Raw genomic sequence first — 15,105 nt, forward strand, 5'->3', positions numbered from 1 at the left:
AGAATAAATATAGACCAATGACTGAAATAAATACCTTGCCAGTCAACCCCAAAGACGACTACAGACCAAACAACAGAGACACACAAAGAAAGGCAGAAAAAACCGTTCCACATTCCAACCCCGTAAACGCAGGCCCCAGACCTGTCAACGCCCTCGACTCACTCCACTCCTCCCAAATGGATACGCTTTGAGATAAGCTTTTATGTTAAATGATTCAATTCTGGCTGAAATCTTTCATTTTTTCCCTCTGTGTAAACGAAAGGACACAGAGAATGTTATATTGTCTCTCCCTGAGTTGTGTACCTCATAACATCGATCCAGTTGTATTTTGAAACTCTCCACAGGGCACCACTGTCTTTCTTTAATTAGGCATTTTGTGGTAATTAAAAGGGAGATGTTGTTTATTTAGATGATACGATTTTAAATGGGCATATAGACAAAGGACAGGCTATCTATTTTGGGTTGTCTTGTTTTAACATGTGACAGAGCTGGTCGGCAGGTCGTTTCAACATGGGGCATTGAGCTGGTCGGCAGGTCGTTTCAACATGGGGCATTAAGCTGGTCGGCAGGTCGTTTCAACATGGGGCATTGAGCTGGTCGGCAGGTCGTTTCAACATGGGGCATTGAGCTGGTCGGCAGGTCGTTTCAACATGGGGCATTGAGCTGGTCGGCAGGTCGTTTCAACATGGGGCATTGAGCTGGTCGGCAGGTCGTTTCAACATGGGGCATTGAGCTGGTCGGCAGGTCGTTTCAACATGGGGCATTGAGCTGGTCGGCAGGTCGTTTCAACATGGGGCATTGAGCTGGTCGGCAGGTCGTTTCAACATGGGGCATTGAGCTGGTCGGCAGGTCGTTTCAACATGGGGCATTGAGCTGGTCGGCAGGTCGTTTCAACATGGGGCATTAAGCTGGTCGGCAGGTCGTTTCAACATGGGGCATTGAGCTGGTCGGCAGGTCGTTTCAACATGGGGCATTGAGCTGGTCGGCAGGTCGTTTCAACATGGGGCATTGAGCTGGTCGGCAGGTCGTTTCAACATGGGGCATTGAGCTGGTCGGCAGGTCGTTTCAACATGGGGCATTGAGCTGGTCGGCAGGTCGTTTCAAAATGGGGCATTGAGCTGGTCGGCAGGTCGTTTCAACATGGGGCATTGAGCTGGTCGGCAGGTCATTTCAACATGGGGCATTAAGCTGGTCGGCAGGTCGTTTCAACATGGGGCATTGAGCTGGTCGGCAGGTTGTTTCAACATGGGGCATTGAGCTGGTCGGCAGGTCGTTTCAACATGGGGCATTGAGCTGGTCGGCAGGTCGTTTCAACATGGGGCATTGAGCTGGTCGGCAGGTCGTTTCAACATGGGGCATTGAGCTGGTCGGCAGGTCGTTTCAACATGGGGCATTGAGCTGGTCGGCAGGTCGTTTCAACATGGGGCATTGAGCTGGTCGGCAGGTCATTTCAACATGGGGCATTGAGCTGGTCGGCAGGTCGTTTCAACATGGGGCATTGAGCTGGTCGGCAGGTCGTTTCACATGGGGCATTGAGCTGGTCGGCAGGTCGTTTCAACATGGGGCATTGAGCTGGTCGGCAGGTCGTTTCAACATGGGCATTGAGCTGGTCGGCAGGTCGTTTCAACATGGGGCATTGAGCTGGTCGGCAGGTCGTTTCAACATGGGGCATTGAGCTGGTCGGCAGGTCGTTTCAACATGGGGCATTGAGCTGGTCGGCAGGTCGTTTCAACATGGGGCATTGAGCTGGTCGGCAGGTCGTTTCAACATGGGGCATTGAGCTGGTCGGCAGGTCGTTTCAACATGGGGCATTGAGCTGGTCGGCAGGTCGTTTCAACATGGGGCATTGAGCTGGTCGGCAGGTCGTTTCAACATGGGGCATTAAGCTGGTCGGCAGGTCGTTTCAACATGGGGCATTGAGCTGGTCGGCAGGTCGTTTCAACATGGGGCATTGAGCTGGTCGGCAGGTCGTTTCAACATGGGGCATTGAGCTGGTCGGCAGGTCGTTTCAACATGGGGCATTGAGCTGGTCGGCAGGTCGTTTCAACATGGGGCATTGAGCTGGTCGGCAGGTCGTTTCAACATGGGGCATTGAGCTGGTCGGCAGGTCGTTTCAACATGGGGCATTGAGCTGGTCGGCAGGTCGTTTCAACATGGGGCATTGAGCTGGTCGGCAGGTCGTTTCAACATGGGGCATTGAGCTGGATGGCAGGTTGTTTCAACATGGGGCATTGAGCTGGTCGGCAGGTCGTTTCAACATGGGGCATTGAGCTGGTCGGCAGGTCGTTTCAACATGGGGCATTGAGCTGGTCGGCAGGTCGTTTCAACATGGGGCATTGAGCTGGATGGCAGGTTGTTTCAACATGGGGCATTGAGCTGGTCGGCAGGTTGTTTCAACATGGGGCATTGAGCTGGTCGGCAGGTCATTTCAACATGTGACATTGAGCTGGTCAGCAGGTCATTACAACATGTGACATTGAGCTGGACAGCAGGTCATCACAATGTGTGACATTGAGCTGGTCAGCAGGTCATTTCAACATGTGACATTGAGCTGGTCAGCAGGTTATTTCAACATGTGACATTGAGCTGGTCAGCAGGTCATCACAATTTGTGACATTGAGCTGGTCAGCTGTTCATTACAACATGTGACATTGAGCTGGTCACACACACACACACACACACACACACACACACACACACACACACACACACACACACACACACACACACACACACACACACACACACACACACTATTGCAGATGGAGGATGGAAGGCTGGGGCTATCTGTGTTTGATTCCCTGATCCTAATGTGATTAGCCTTGTTTAGGTTAGCTGTTCCAGCCCTGGTCTTGAGGAAGGACAGGGGAATGTGTCTGTGTACACATCCTAGGATGCATTTCAGATGCAGAGGGAGAGAGAGGGTGGGGGGTGGGGGTGGGGGGGTGTTCACATTGTCAGATGCAGAGGGAGAGCGAGGGTGGGGGGTGGGGGGGGTCTCATTGTCAGATGCAGAGGGAGAGAGAGGGTGGGGGGGGTCTCATTGTCAGATGCAGAGGGAGAGAGAGGGTGGGTGGTGGGGGGTCTCATTGTCAGATGCAGAGGGAGAGAGAGGGTGGGGGGTGGGGGGGGTCTCATTGTCAGATGCAGAGGGAGAGAGAGGGTGGGGGGTGGGGGGGGGGTCTCATTGTCAGATGCAGTGTCTATGTAGGGGAAGACTATGTAGGGGATGTCTATGTATGGGAAGACTATGTAGGGGATGTCTATGTAGGGGATGTCTATGTAGGGGATGTCTATGTAGGGGATGTCTATGTAGGGGATGTCTATGTAGGGAATGTCTATGTAGGGGATGTCTATGTAGGGGATGTCTATGTAGGAGATGTCTATGTAGGGGATGTCTATGTAGGGAATGTCTATGTAGGGGATGTCTATGTAGGGGATGTCTATGTAGGGGATGTGTATGTAGGGGATGTCTATGTAGGGGATGTCTATGTAGGAGATGTCTATGTAGGGGATGTCTATGTAGGGAATGTCTATGTAGGGGATGTCTATGTAGGGGATGTCTATGTAGGGGATGTCTATGTAGGGGATGTCTATGTAGGAGATGTCTATGTAGGGGATGTCTATGTAGGGAATGTCTATGTAGGGGATGTCTATGTAGGGGATGTCTATGTAGGGGATGTCCTATGTAGGGGATGTCTATGTAGGGATGTCTATGTAGGGGATGTCTATGTAGGGGATGTCTATGTAGGGATGTCTATGTAGGGGATGTCTATGTAGGGGATGTCTATGTAGGGGATGTCTATGTAGGGAGATGTCTATGTAGGGGATGTCTATGTAGGGGATGTCTATGTAGGGGATGTCTATGTAGGGATGTCTATGTAGGGGATGTCTATGTAGGGGATGTCTATGTAGGGGATGTCTATGTAGGGGATGTCTATGTAGGGGATGTCTATGTAGGGGATGTCTATGTAGGGGATGTCTATGTAGGGATGTCTATGTAGGGATGTCTATGTAGGGGATGTCTATGTAGGGGATGTCTATGTAGGGGATGTCTATGTAGGGGATGTCTATGTAGGGGATGTCTATGTAGGGGATGTCTATGTAGGGATGTCTATGTAGGGATGTCTATGTAGGGATGTCTATGTAGGGGATGTCTATGTAGGGATGTCTATGTAGGGGATGTCTATGTAGGGATGTCTATGTAGGGGATGTCTATGTAGGGGATGTCTATGTAGGGGATGTCTATGTAGGGGAAGACTTTTCTTATTTCCTTTTCTGTTGAACCAGCACTGTGTAGGCAAGCAGACATGGGTCTTCCCTCAATCAACGTCATTTCATACTTTGTAATGCCATTATTCTATCTCTGTTTGGATGTGGTTCAACTTCTATAGTTCTATGCTCAGCCACAAGAACGTTCAATGAATAATGGAAACACTCTAGATCAGGAGCGATAAGCGACCAATTCAAAATGAAAGTCTATGTCCTGATGCCCATTTCTAGTCATCCCTTAATTCCTTAATACTCACCTGTCTTTAGATCCAGAGATATCTCTCAGAGCTCTCAATATGATATCTATGAACTCACCTGTCTTTAGATCCAGAGATATCTCTCAGAGCTCTCTACATTATGTATATCTATGAACTCACCTGTCTTTAGATCCAGAGATATCTCTCAGAGCTCTCTATATGATATCTATGAACTCACCTGTCTTTAGATCCAGAGATATCTCTCAGAGCTCTCTACATGATGTATATCTATGAACTCACCTGTCTTTAGATCCAGAGATATCTCTCAGAGCTCTCTACATGATGTATATCTATGAACTCACCTGTCTTTAGATCCAGAGATATCTCTCAGAGCTCTCTATATGATGTATATCTATGAACTCACCTGTCTTTACATCCAGAGATATCTATTTGGGTTAATTAAACAATCATTATTTTTAATGGGGTGGTACTAATTGGCATGTGATGCAATCTCCAGCCTTGACCTGTCCTGTCCATCAGTGATGTTGTCTCTTGCATGTATATCCCTGCTATAAAAGGCTTTGCTGGGTCTCTGTGTTTCTTCCCCAGGCTGATAAGGGTTAGGGTTGATAGATGTGGGGAATCAGGTCGGTGCCTCTTCCCCAGGCTGATAAGGGTTAGGGTTGATAGATGTGGGGAATCAGGTCGGTGCCTCTTCCCCAGGCTGATAAGGGTTAGGGTTGATGGATGTGGGGAATCAGGTCGGTGCCTCTTCCCCAGGCTGATAAGGGTTAGGGTTGACAGATGTGGGGAATCAGGTCGGTGCCTCTTCCCCAGGCTGATAATGCATTAATAGATAACACTCTTTATCTCTTTATCTCAATCTTTATCTCTCATTGTTAAACCATGAGTTTTACAGCCGCTGATGAAAATATAGAAACATTATATCTAGGTTTTCACATGTACAGGCACACACACATACAGACTTTGTCGTCTTCGGAAACCTTAAGAAATGAACCCCCAGGTGAATGTGTATAAACTGAAAACGGAAGCATGTTGATGACATCATTGTTCTGTCTCCCCTCCAGGCATCATCAAAGTGGGCCGCTGGAACCCCATGCCCATCCACTACCTGACTGACGCCCCCGAGGCCACCGTCGCCGACATGCTGCTGGACGTCTATCACATGGTTACCCTCCGCATCCTACTGCAGAGGTCAGTGGGGACGGACGGGAGTGTGTGTGTGTGTGTGTGTGTGTGTGTGTGTGTGTGTGTGTGTGTGTGTGAGTGAGTGAGTGAGTGAGTGAGTGAGTGAGTGAGGGAGAGCGAGGAGCAGGGAGAGAGCAGGTTTATTGATATGAAAAGCAGGTTTATTGGGATGAGTCTTGTCCTGGAGGCAGAACTGAGCCGTTTCCGCTAGATAGGCCAGCTGCAAAAGTCAAAATTGGAAATATTGTAAAACTGTATGAAAACCAAAATGCAGCTTTTTGATATTAATTTAAGGTTCAGGCGTTAAGGTTAGCAGTGTGGTGAAGGTTAGGGATAAGGTTAGGTTCAGGCGTTAGGGTTAGCAGTGTGGTGAAGGTTAGGGATAAGGTTAGGTTCAGGCGTTAGGGTTAGCAGTGTGGTGAAGGTTAGGGATAAGGTTCAGGCGTTAGGGTTAGCAGTGTGGTGAAGGTTAGGGATAAGGTTCAGGCGTTAGGGTTAGCAGTGTGGTGAAGGTTAGGGATAAGGTTAGGTTCAGGCGTTAGGGTTAGCAGTGTGGTGAAGGTTAGGGATAAGGTTCAGGCGTTAAGGTTAGCAGTGTGGTGAAGGTTAGGGATAAGGTTCAGGCGTTAGGGTTAGCAGTGTGGTGAAGGTTAGGGATAAGGTTAGGTTCAGGCGTTAGGGTTAGCAGTGTGGTGAAGGTTAGGGATAAGGTTCAGGCGTTAGGGTTAGCAGTGTGGTGAAGGTTAGGGATAAGGTTCAGGCGTTAGGGTTAGCAGTGTGGTGAAGGTTAGGGATAAGGTTAGGTTCAGGCGTTAGGGTTAGCAGTGTGGTGAAGGTTAGGGATAAGGTTCAGGCGTTAAGGTTAGCAGTGTGGTGAAGGTTAGGGATAAGGTTCAGGCGTTAGGGTTAGCAGTGTGGTGAAGGTTAGGGATAAGGTTAGGTTCAGGCGTTAGGGTTAGCAGTGTGGTGAAGGTTAGGGATAAGGTTAGGTTCAGGCGTTAGGGTTAGCAGTGTGGTTAAGGTTAGGTTCAGACATTAGGGTTAGCAGTGTGGTTAAGGTTAGGGATAAGGTTAGGTTCAGGCGTTAAGGTTAGCAGTGTGGTGAAGGTTAGGGATAAGGTTAGGTTCAGGCATTAGGGTTAGCAATGTGGTTAAGGTTAGGGATAAGGTTCAGGCATTAGGGTTAGCAGTGTGGTTAAGGTTAGGGATAAGGTTAGGTTCAGGCATTAGGGTTAGCAATGTGGTTAAGGTTAGGGATAAGGTTAGGTTCAGGCGTTAGGGTTAGCAGTGTGGTGAAGGTTAGGGATAAGGTTAGGTTCAGGCATTAGGGTTAGCAGTGTGGTGAAGGTTAGGGATAAGGTTAGGTTCAGGCATTAGGGTTAGCAATGTGGTTAAGGTTAGGGTTAAGGTTAGGTTCAGGCATTAGGGTTAGCAGTGTGGTGAAGGTTAGGTTCAGGCATTAGGGTTAGCAGTGTGGTTAAGGTTAGGTTCAGGCGTTAGGGTTAGCAGTGTGGTGAAGGTTAGGTTCAGGCATTAGGGTTAGCAGTGTGGTTAAGGTTAGGTTCAGGCGTTAGGGTTAGCAGTGTGGTGAAGGTTAGGTTCAGGCATTAGGGTTAGCAGTGTGGTTAAGGTTAGGTTCAGGCGTTAGGGTTAGCAGTGTGGTTAAGGTTAGGTTCAGGCATTAGGGTTAGCAGTGTGGTTAAGGTTAGGTTCAGGCATTAGGGTTAGCAGTGTGGTTATGGTTAGGTTCAGGCATTAGGGTTAGCAGTGTGGTTAAGGTTAGGTTCAGGCATTAGGGTTAGCAGTGTGGTTAAGGTTAGGTTCAGGCGTTAGGGTTAGCAGTGTGGATAAGGTTAGGTTCAGACATTAGGGTTAGCAGTGTGGTTAAGGTCCAGGCATTAGGGTTAGCAGTGTGGTTAAGGTTAGGTTCAGGCATTAGGGTTAGCAGTGTGGTTAAGGTTAGGTTCAGGCATTACGGTTAGCAGTGTGGTTAAGGTTAGGTTCAGGCGTTAGGGTTAGCAGTGTGGATAAGGTTAGGTTCAGGCATTAGGGTTAGCAGTGTGGTTAGGGTTAGGTGCAGGCATTAGGGTTAGCAGTGTGGTTATGGTTAGGTTCGGGTATTAGGGTTAGCAGTGTGGTTAAGGTTAGGTCCAGGCATTAGGGTTAGCAGTGTGGTTAAGGTTAGGTTCAGGCATTAGGGTTAGCAGTGTGGTTAAGGTTAGGTTCAGGCATTAGGGTTAGCAGTGTGGTTAAGGTTAGGTTCAGGCATTAGGGTTAGCAGTGTGGTTAAGGTTAGGTTCAGGCATTAGGGTTAGCAGTGTGGTGAAGGTTAGGGTTAAGATTAGATTCAGGCATTAGGGTTAGCAGTGTGGTGAAGGTTAGGGTTAAGATTAGATTCAGGCATTAGGGTTAGCAGTGTGGTGAAGGTTAGGGTTAAGATTAGATTAGATTCAGGCATTAGGGTTAGCAGTGTGGTGAAGGTTAGGGTTAAGATTAGATTAGATTCAGGCATTAGGGTTAGCAGTGTGGTGAAGGTTAGGGTTAAGATTAGATTCAGGCATTAGGGTTAGCAGTGTGGTGAAGGTTAGGGTTAAGATTAGATTAGATTCAGGCATTAGGGTTAGCAGTGTGGTGAAGGTTAGGGTTAAGATTAGGTTCAGGCATTAGGGTTAGCAGTGTGGTTAAGGTTAGGTTCAGGCATTAGGGTTAGCAGTGTGGTTAAGGTTAGGTTCAGGCATTAGGGTTAGCAGTGTGGTGAAGGTTAGGGTTAAGATTAGATTCAGGCATTAGGGTTAGCAGTGTGGTGAAGGTTAGGGTTAAGATTAGATTCAGGCATTAGGGTTAGCAGTGTGGTGAAGGTTAGGGTTAAGATTAGATTAGATTCAGGCATTAGGGTTAGCAGTGTGGTGAAGGTTAGGGTTAAGATTAGATTAGATTCAGGCATTAGGGTTAGCAGTGTGGTGAAGGTTAGGGTTAAGATTAGATTCAGGCATTAGGGTTAGCAGTGTGGTGAAGGTTAGGGTTAAGATTAGATTAGATTCAGGCATTAGGGTTAGCAGTGTGGTGAAGGTTAGGGTTAAGATTAGGTTCAGGCATTAGGGTTAGCAGTGTGGTTAAGGTTAGGGTTAAGATTAGATTCAGGCATTAGGGTTAGGGTTAAGGTTAGATTCAAGCGTTAGGGTTAGCAGTGTGGTTAAGGTTAGGGTTAAGATTAGATTCAGGCATTAGGGTTAGCAGTGTGGTTAAGGTTAGGGTTAAGATTAGATTCAGGCATTAGGGTTAGCAGTGTGGTGAAGGTTAGGGTTAAGATTAGATTCAGGCATTAGGGTTAGCAGTGTGGTTAAGGTTAGGGTTAAGATTAGATTCAGGCATTAGGGTTAGCAGTGTGGTTAAGGTTAGAGATAAGGTTAGGTTTAAAATCAGATGTTATGACTTTATGACAGCCAGCTAGTGAGCACTCTGCAGAGCTGCCTCCAGAACAACATTCATGACGAAAAACGCTAACCTGCACTTACAGTGAGTCACTTATCAACAGTGGGTAATGGTAACCGTCAATAATCTTTGTTTAATAGTGTTACCATGGTAGTACCACAGCACACTATAACAATCCACCCTGGTTATGACTTTGTTGATAGGAGTAGATAGTCTCGCTATCATTATGGCCACTGTTTGATATCAGGTTAGCTGGCACCAGGATAACAACACATACACTAAATAGGTGCAGTGAAATGTGTTGTTTTACAGGGTCAGCTATAGTAGTACGGTGCAGTAGTATGTGTACGAATTAGATTCTCTGGTAATTTTATACAATTTTACTTCAGAAAAGCCAAACTTTTTTGAATAAAAAACAAAATGATGTTGCTGTAGTTTGTCCATAAGTCATAAAAAGGGTATACTAGTTGAAGTACATTAAACTATAATATGTATTACGTGCAAGCACGTGTCTCATTACTGTGTCTCATTATCGTAACACTTTTCAAGTTCCTGTAAAAACTCCAATCATTTTGTAATAACGTTTTATTCACCCATGATGCATCACCTGGAGGAGGAGTAGAATTCATGTATTTGTTTGTATGCCTTCAGAACGAGGTTCTTATTCTCAAACACCCATTTTACCTCACTTGGCCTTCTCATTACCCCACTTGGCCTTCTCATTACCCCACTTGGCCTTCTCATTACCCCACTTGGCCTTCTCATTACCCCACTTGCCCTTCTCATTACCCCACTTGGCCTTCTCATTACCCCACTTGGCCTTCTCATTAGCCCACTTGGCCTTCTCATTAGCCCACTTGGCCTTCTCATTACTCCACTTGGCCTTCTCATTACCCCACTTGGCCTTCTCATTACCCCACTTGGCCTTCTCATTAGCCCACTTGGCCTTCTCATTACCCCACTTGGCCTTCTCATTAGCCCACTTGGCCTTCTCATTACCCCACTTGGCCTTCTCATTAGCCCACTTGGCCTTCTCATTACCCCACTTGGCCTTCTCATTACCCCACTTGGCCTTCTTATTACCCCACTTGGCCTTCTCATTACCCCACTTGGCCTTCTCATTACCCCACTTGGCCTTCTCATTACCCCACTTGGCCTTCTCATTAGCCCACTTGGCCTTCTCATTAGCCCACTTGGCCTTCTCATTACCCACTTGGCCTTCTCATTAGCCCACTTGGCCTTCTCATTAGCCCACTTGGCCTTCTCATTACCCCACTTGGCCTTCTCATTACCCCACTTGGCCTTCTCATTAGCCCACTTGGCCTTCTCATTACCCCACTTGGCCTTCTCATTAGCCCACTTGGCCTTCTCATTAGCCGACTTGGCCTTCTCATTAGCCCACTTGGCCTTCTCATTAGGCCACTTGGCCTTCTCATTAGCCCACTTGGCCTTCTCATTACCCTACTTGGCCTTCTCATTACCCGCTTGGCCTTCTCATTACCCCACTTGGCCTTCTCATTACCCCACTTGGCCTTCTCATTATTCCACTTGGCCTTCTCATTAGCCCACTTGGCCTTCTCATTAGCCCACTTGGCCTTCTCATTAGCCCACTTGGCCTTCTCATTACCCTACTTGGCCTTCTCATTACCCCGCTTGGCCTTCTCATTACCCCACTTGGCCTTCTCATTATCCCACTTGGCCTTCTCATTACCCCGCTTGGCCTTCTCATTACCTCACTTGGCCTTCTCATTACCCCACTTGGCCTTCTCATTATCCCACTTGGCCTTTTCATTACCCCACTTGGCCTTCTTATTACCCCACTTGGCCTTCTCATTACCCCACTTGGCCTTCTTATTACCCTACTTGGCCTTCTCATTACCCCACTTGGCCTTCTCATTACCCCACTTGGCCTTCTCATTACCCAACTTGGCCTTCTCATTAGCCCACTTGGCCTTCTCATTAGCCCACTTGGCCTTCTCATTACCAAAATGGCTAAAAAGCTCAAATTGGGAAAAAGTCCGATTTTATTTTATAGTTTGATTTGACATATTTTCAGTGTAATGTTTAACTTAGGCCTTTTCATTAGGATAGCAATGTCACAAAATATTAGAACATGTCTTGTTTATTACTTTTTTGGACTCCTACGGTAATTATCATTTAGTGGAAATGATGGTAAAATGCGTAGTATTTGATCCAAAAACATAATGATAATAATTACAAAATATATAGTACAGATTCTAATCTCAGTGATCCAAGAGGTGAAAAATGACACTTGAGAATTTTGGGGTCAAATGTCATTTTTGTGTTGTTATGTTGTTATATGTCAAACAGGAAGTGATGTATTAGTGTCTCAGGGTTGTGTTCATTAGGAATCAAACTGACTGAAAGAGGGAGGGACTATGTGAAGTTGTCCAATGATAAATGATTTTTTTTTTCATTGCATAATGTTTTCAATAGTTTTCCCTTGCATGTGGTAATGAATCCAACCCTGGCTCCAGCTTTTCCAGGCTGGAGGATCTGCCGTCAGAGCAGTGGAACCACGCTACGGTGAGGAACGCCCTCAAAGAGCTACTGAAGGAGATGAACCAGAGTTCCCTGGCCAAGGAGTGCCCTCTCTCTCAGGTAACAGCTTATGTCATGTCATGTCATGCAACTTAGTCTCTGGCTTAGGTTGTACTGCATTGTATTAGCCTTATAGTGGTGGGGAATCATGTGCCAAGGAGGGCCCTCTCTCTCAGGTGACTGTGTTGTGGTGTTCCAGTCTATACAGTATTTGACTGTGTTGTGGTGTTCCAGTCCATACAGTATGTGACTGTGTTGTGGTGTTCCAGTCCATACAGTATGTGACTGTGTTGTGGTGTTCCAGTCTATACAGTATGTGACTGTGTTGTGGTGTTCCAGTCCATACAGTATGTGACTGTGTTGTGGTGTTCCAGTCCATACAGTATGTGACTGTGTTGTGGTGCTCCAGTCCATACAGTATGTGACTGTGTTGTGGTGCTCCAGTCCATACAGTATGTGACTGTGTTGTGGTGCTCCAGTCCATACAGTATGTGACTGTGTTGTGGTGTTCCAGTCCATACAGTATGTGACTGTGTTGTGGTGTTCCAGTCCATACAGTATGTGACTGTGTTGTGGTGCTCCAGTCCATACAGTATGTGACTGTGTTGTGGTGTTCCAGTCCATACAGTATGTGACTGTGTTGTGGTGTTCCAGTCCATACAGTATGTGACTGTGTTGTGGTGTTCCAGTCCATACAGTATGTGACTGTGTTGTGGTGTTCCAGTCTATACTGTATGTGACTGTGTTGTGGTGTTCCAGTCCATACAGTATGTGACTGTGTTGTGGTGTTCCAGTCCATACAGTATGTGACTGTGTTGTGGTGCTCCAGTCTATACAGTATGTGACTGTGTTGTGGTGCTCCAGTCTATACAATATGTAACTGTGTTGTGGTGCTCCAGTCCATACAGTATGTGACTGTGTTGTGGTGCTCCAGTCTATACAGTATGTAACTGTGTTGTGGTGCTCCAGTCCATACAGTATGTGACTGTGTTGTGGTGTTCCAGTCCATACAGTATGTGACTGTGTTGTGGTGTTCCAGTCTATACTGTATGTGACTGTGTTGTGGTGTTCCAGTCCATACAGTATGTGACTGTGTTGTGGTGCTCCAGTCTATACAGTATGTGACTGTGTTGTGGTGCTCCAGTCTATACAATATGTAACTGTGTTGTGGTGCTCCAGTCCATACAGTATGTGACTGTGTTGTGGTGTTCCAGTCTATACAGTATGTGACTGTGTTGTGGTGCTCCAGTCCATACAGTATGTGACTGTGTTGTGGTGTTCCAGTCCATACAGTATGTGACTGTGTTGTGGTGTTCCAGTCTATACAGTATGTGACTGTGTTGTGGTGTTCCAGTCCATACAGTATGTGACTGTGTTGTGGTGCTCCAGTCCATACAGTATGTGACTGTGTTGTGGTGCTCCAGTCCATACAGTATGTGACTGTGTTGTGGTGCTCCAGTCCATACAGTATGTGACTGTGTTGTGGTGTTCCAGTCCATACAGTATGTGACTGTGTTGTGGTGTTCCAGTCCATACAGTATGTGACTGTGTTGTGGTGCTCCAGTCCATACAGTATGTGACTGTGTTGTGGTGCTCCAGTCCATACAGTATGTGACTGTGTTGTGGTGTTCCAGTCCATACAGTATGTGACTGTGTTGTGGTGTTCCAGTCCATACAGTATGTGACTGTGTTGTGGTGCTCCAGTCCATACAGTATGTGACTGTGTTGTGGTGTTCCAGTCCATACAGTATGTGACTGTGTTGTGGTGTTCCAGTCCATACAGTATGTGACTGTGTTGTGGTGTTCCAGTCCATACAGTATGTGACTGTGTTGTGGTGTTCCAGTCCATACAGTATGTGACTGTGTTGTGGTGTTCCAGTCCATACAGTATGTGACTGTGTTGTGGTGTTCCAGTCCATACAGTATGTGACTGTGTTGTGGTGTTCCAGTCCATACAGTATGTGACTGTGTTGTGGTGTTCCAGTCCATACAGTATGTGACTGTGTTGTGGTGTTCCAGTCTATACTGTATGTGACTGTGTTGTGGTGTTCCAGTCCATACAGTATGTGACTGTGTTGTGGTGTTCCAGTCCATACAGTATGTGACTGTGTTGTGGTGTTCCAGTCTATACTGTATGTGACTGTGTTGTGGTGTTCCAGTCCATACAGTATGTGACTGTGTTGTGGTGTTCCAGTCCATACAGTATGTGACTGTGTTGTGGTGTTCCAGTCCATACAGTATGTGACTGTGTTGTGGTGCTCCAGTCTATACAGTATGTGACTGTGTTGTGGTGCTCCAGTCTATACAGTATGTGACTGTGTTGTGGTGCTCCAGTCTATACAGTATGTGACTGTGTTGTGGTGTTCCAGTCCATACAGTATGTGACTGTGTTGTGGTGCTCCAGTCCATACAGTATGTGACTGTGTTGTGGTGTTCCAGTCCATACAGTATGTGACTGTGTTGTGGTGTTCCAGTCCATACAGTATGTGACTGTGTTGTGGTGTTCCAGTCCATACAGTATGTGACTGTGTTGTGGTGTTCCAGTCTATACTGTATGTGACTGTGTTGTGGTGTTCCAGTCCATACAGTATGTGACTGTGTTGTGGTGTTCCAGTCCATACAGTATGTGACTGTGTTGTGGGGTTCCAGTCTATACTGTATGTGACTGTGTTGTGGTGTTCCAGTCCATACAGTATGTGACTGTGTTGTGGTGTTCCAGTCCATACAGTATGTGACTGTGTTGTGGTGTTCCAGTCCATACAGTATGTGACTGTGTTGTGGTGCTCCAGTCTATACAGTATGTGACTGTGTTGTGGTGCTCCAGTCTATACAGTATGTGACTGTGTTGTGGTGCTCCAGTCTATACAGTATGTGACTGTGTTGTGGTGTTCCAGTCCATACAGTATGTGACTGTGTTGTGGTGTTCCAGTCCATACAGTATGTGACTGTGTTGTGGTGTTCCAGTCCATACAGTATGTGACTGTGTTGTGGTGCTCCAGTCTATACAGTATGTGACTGTGTTGTGGTGCTCCAGTCTATACAGTCTGTGACTGTGTTGTGGTGCTCCAGTCCATACAGTATGTGACTGTGTTGTGGTGTTCCAGTCCATACAGTATGTGACTGTGTTGTGGTGCTCCAGTCCATACAGTATGTGACTGTGTTGTGGTGCTCCAGTCCATACAGTATGTGACTGTGTTGTGGTGCTCCAGTCCATACAGTATGTGACTGTGTTGTGGTGTTCCAGTCCATACAGTATGTGACTGTGTTGTGGTGCTCCAGTCCATACAGTATGTGACTGTGTTGTGGTGTTCCAGTCCATACAGTATGTGACTGTGTTGTGGTGCTCCAGTCCATACAGTATGTGACTGTGTTGTGGTGCTCCAGTCCATACAGTATGTGACTGTGTTGTGGTGCTCCAGTCCATACAGTATGT

At 46.8% G+C, this 15,105-nt stretch overlaps 1 protein-coding gene across 3 annotated transcripts in view; it reads left to right on the top strand.

Annotated features, from left to right (window-relative positions):
- LOC109885971 (DNA-binding protein SATB2) overlaps nt 1–15,105 on the top strand; it is a 58,971-nt gene that overhangs the window by 17,926 nt on the left and 25,940 nt on the right. For all 3 annotated transcript variants that reach the window (XM_031816799.1, XM_031816800.1, XM_031816798.1), the window contains exons 4-5: nt 5,558–5,684; nt 11,609–11,732. In XM_031816799.1, coding sequence (XP_031672659.1) covers nt 5,558–5,684; nt 11,609–11,732 — 251 coding nt within the window. The remainder of the gene's footprint in view (nt 1–5,557; nt 5,685–11,608; nt 11,733–15,105) is intronic.

Source organism: Oncorhynchus kisutch, unplaced genomic scaffold (assembly GCF_002021735.2).
Source record: "Oncorhynchus kisutch isolate 150728-3 unplaced genomic scaffold, Okis_V2 scaffold873, whole genome shotgun sequence".
NCBI lineage: Eukaryota > Metazoa > Chordata > Actinopteri > Salmoniformes > Salmonidae > Oncorhynchus > Oncorhynchus kisutch.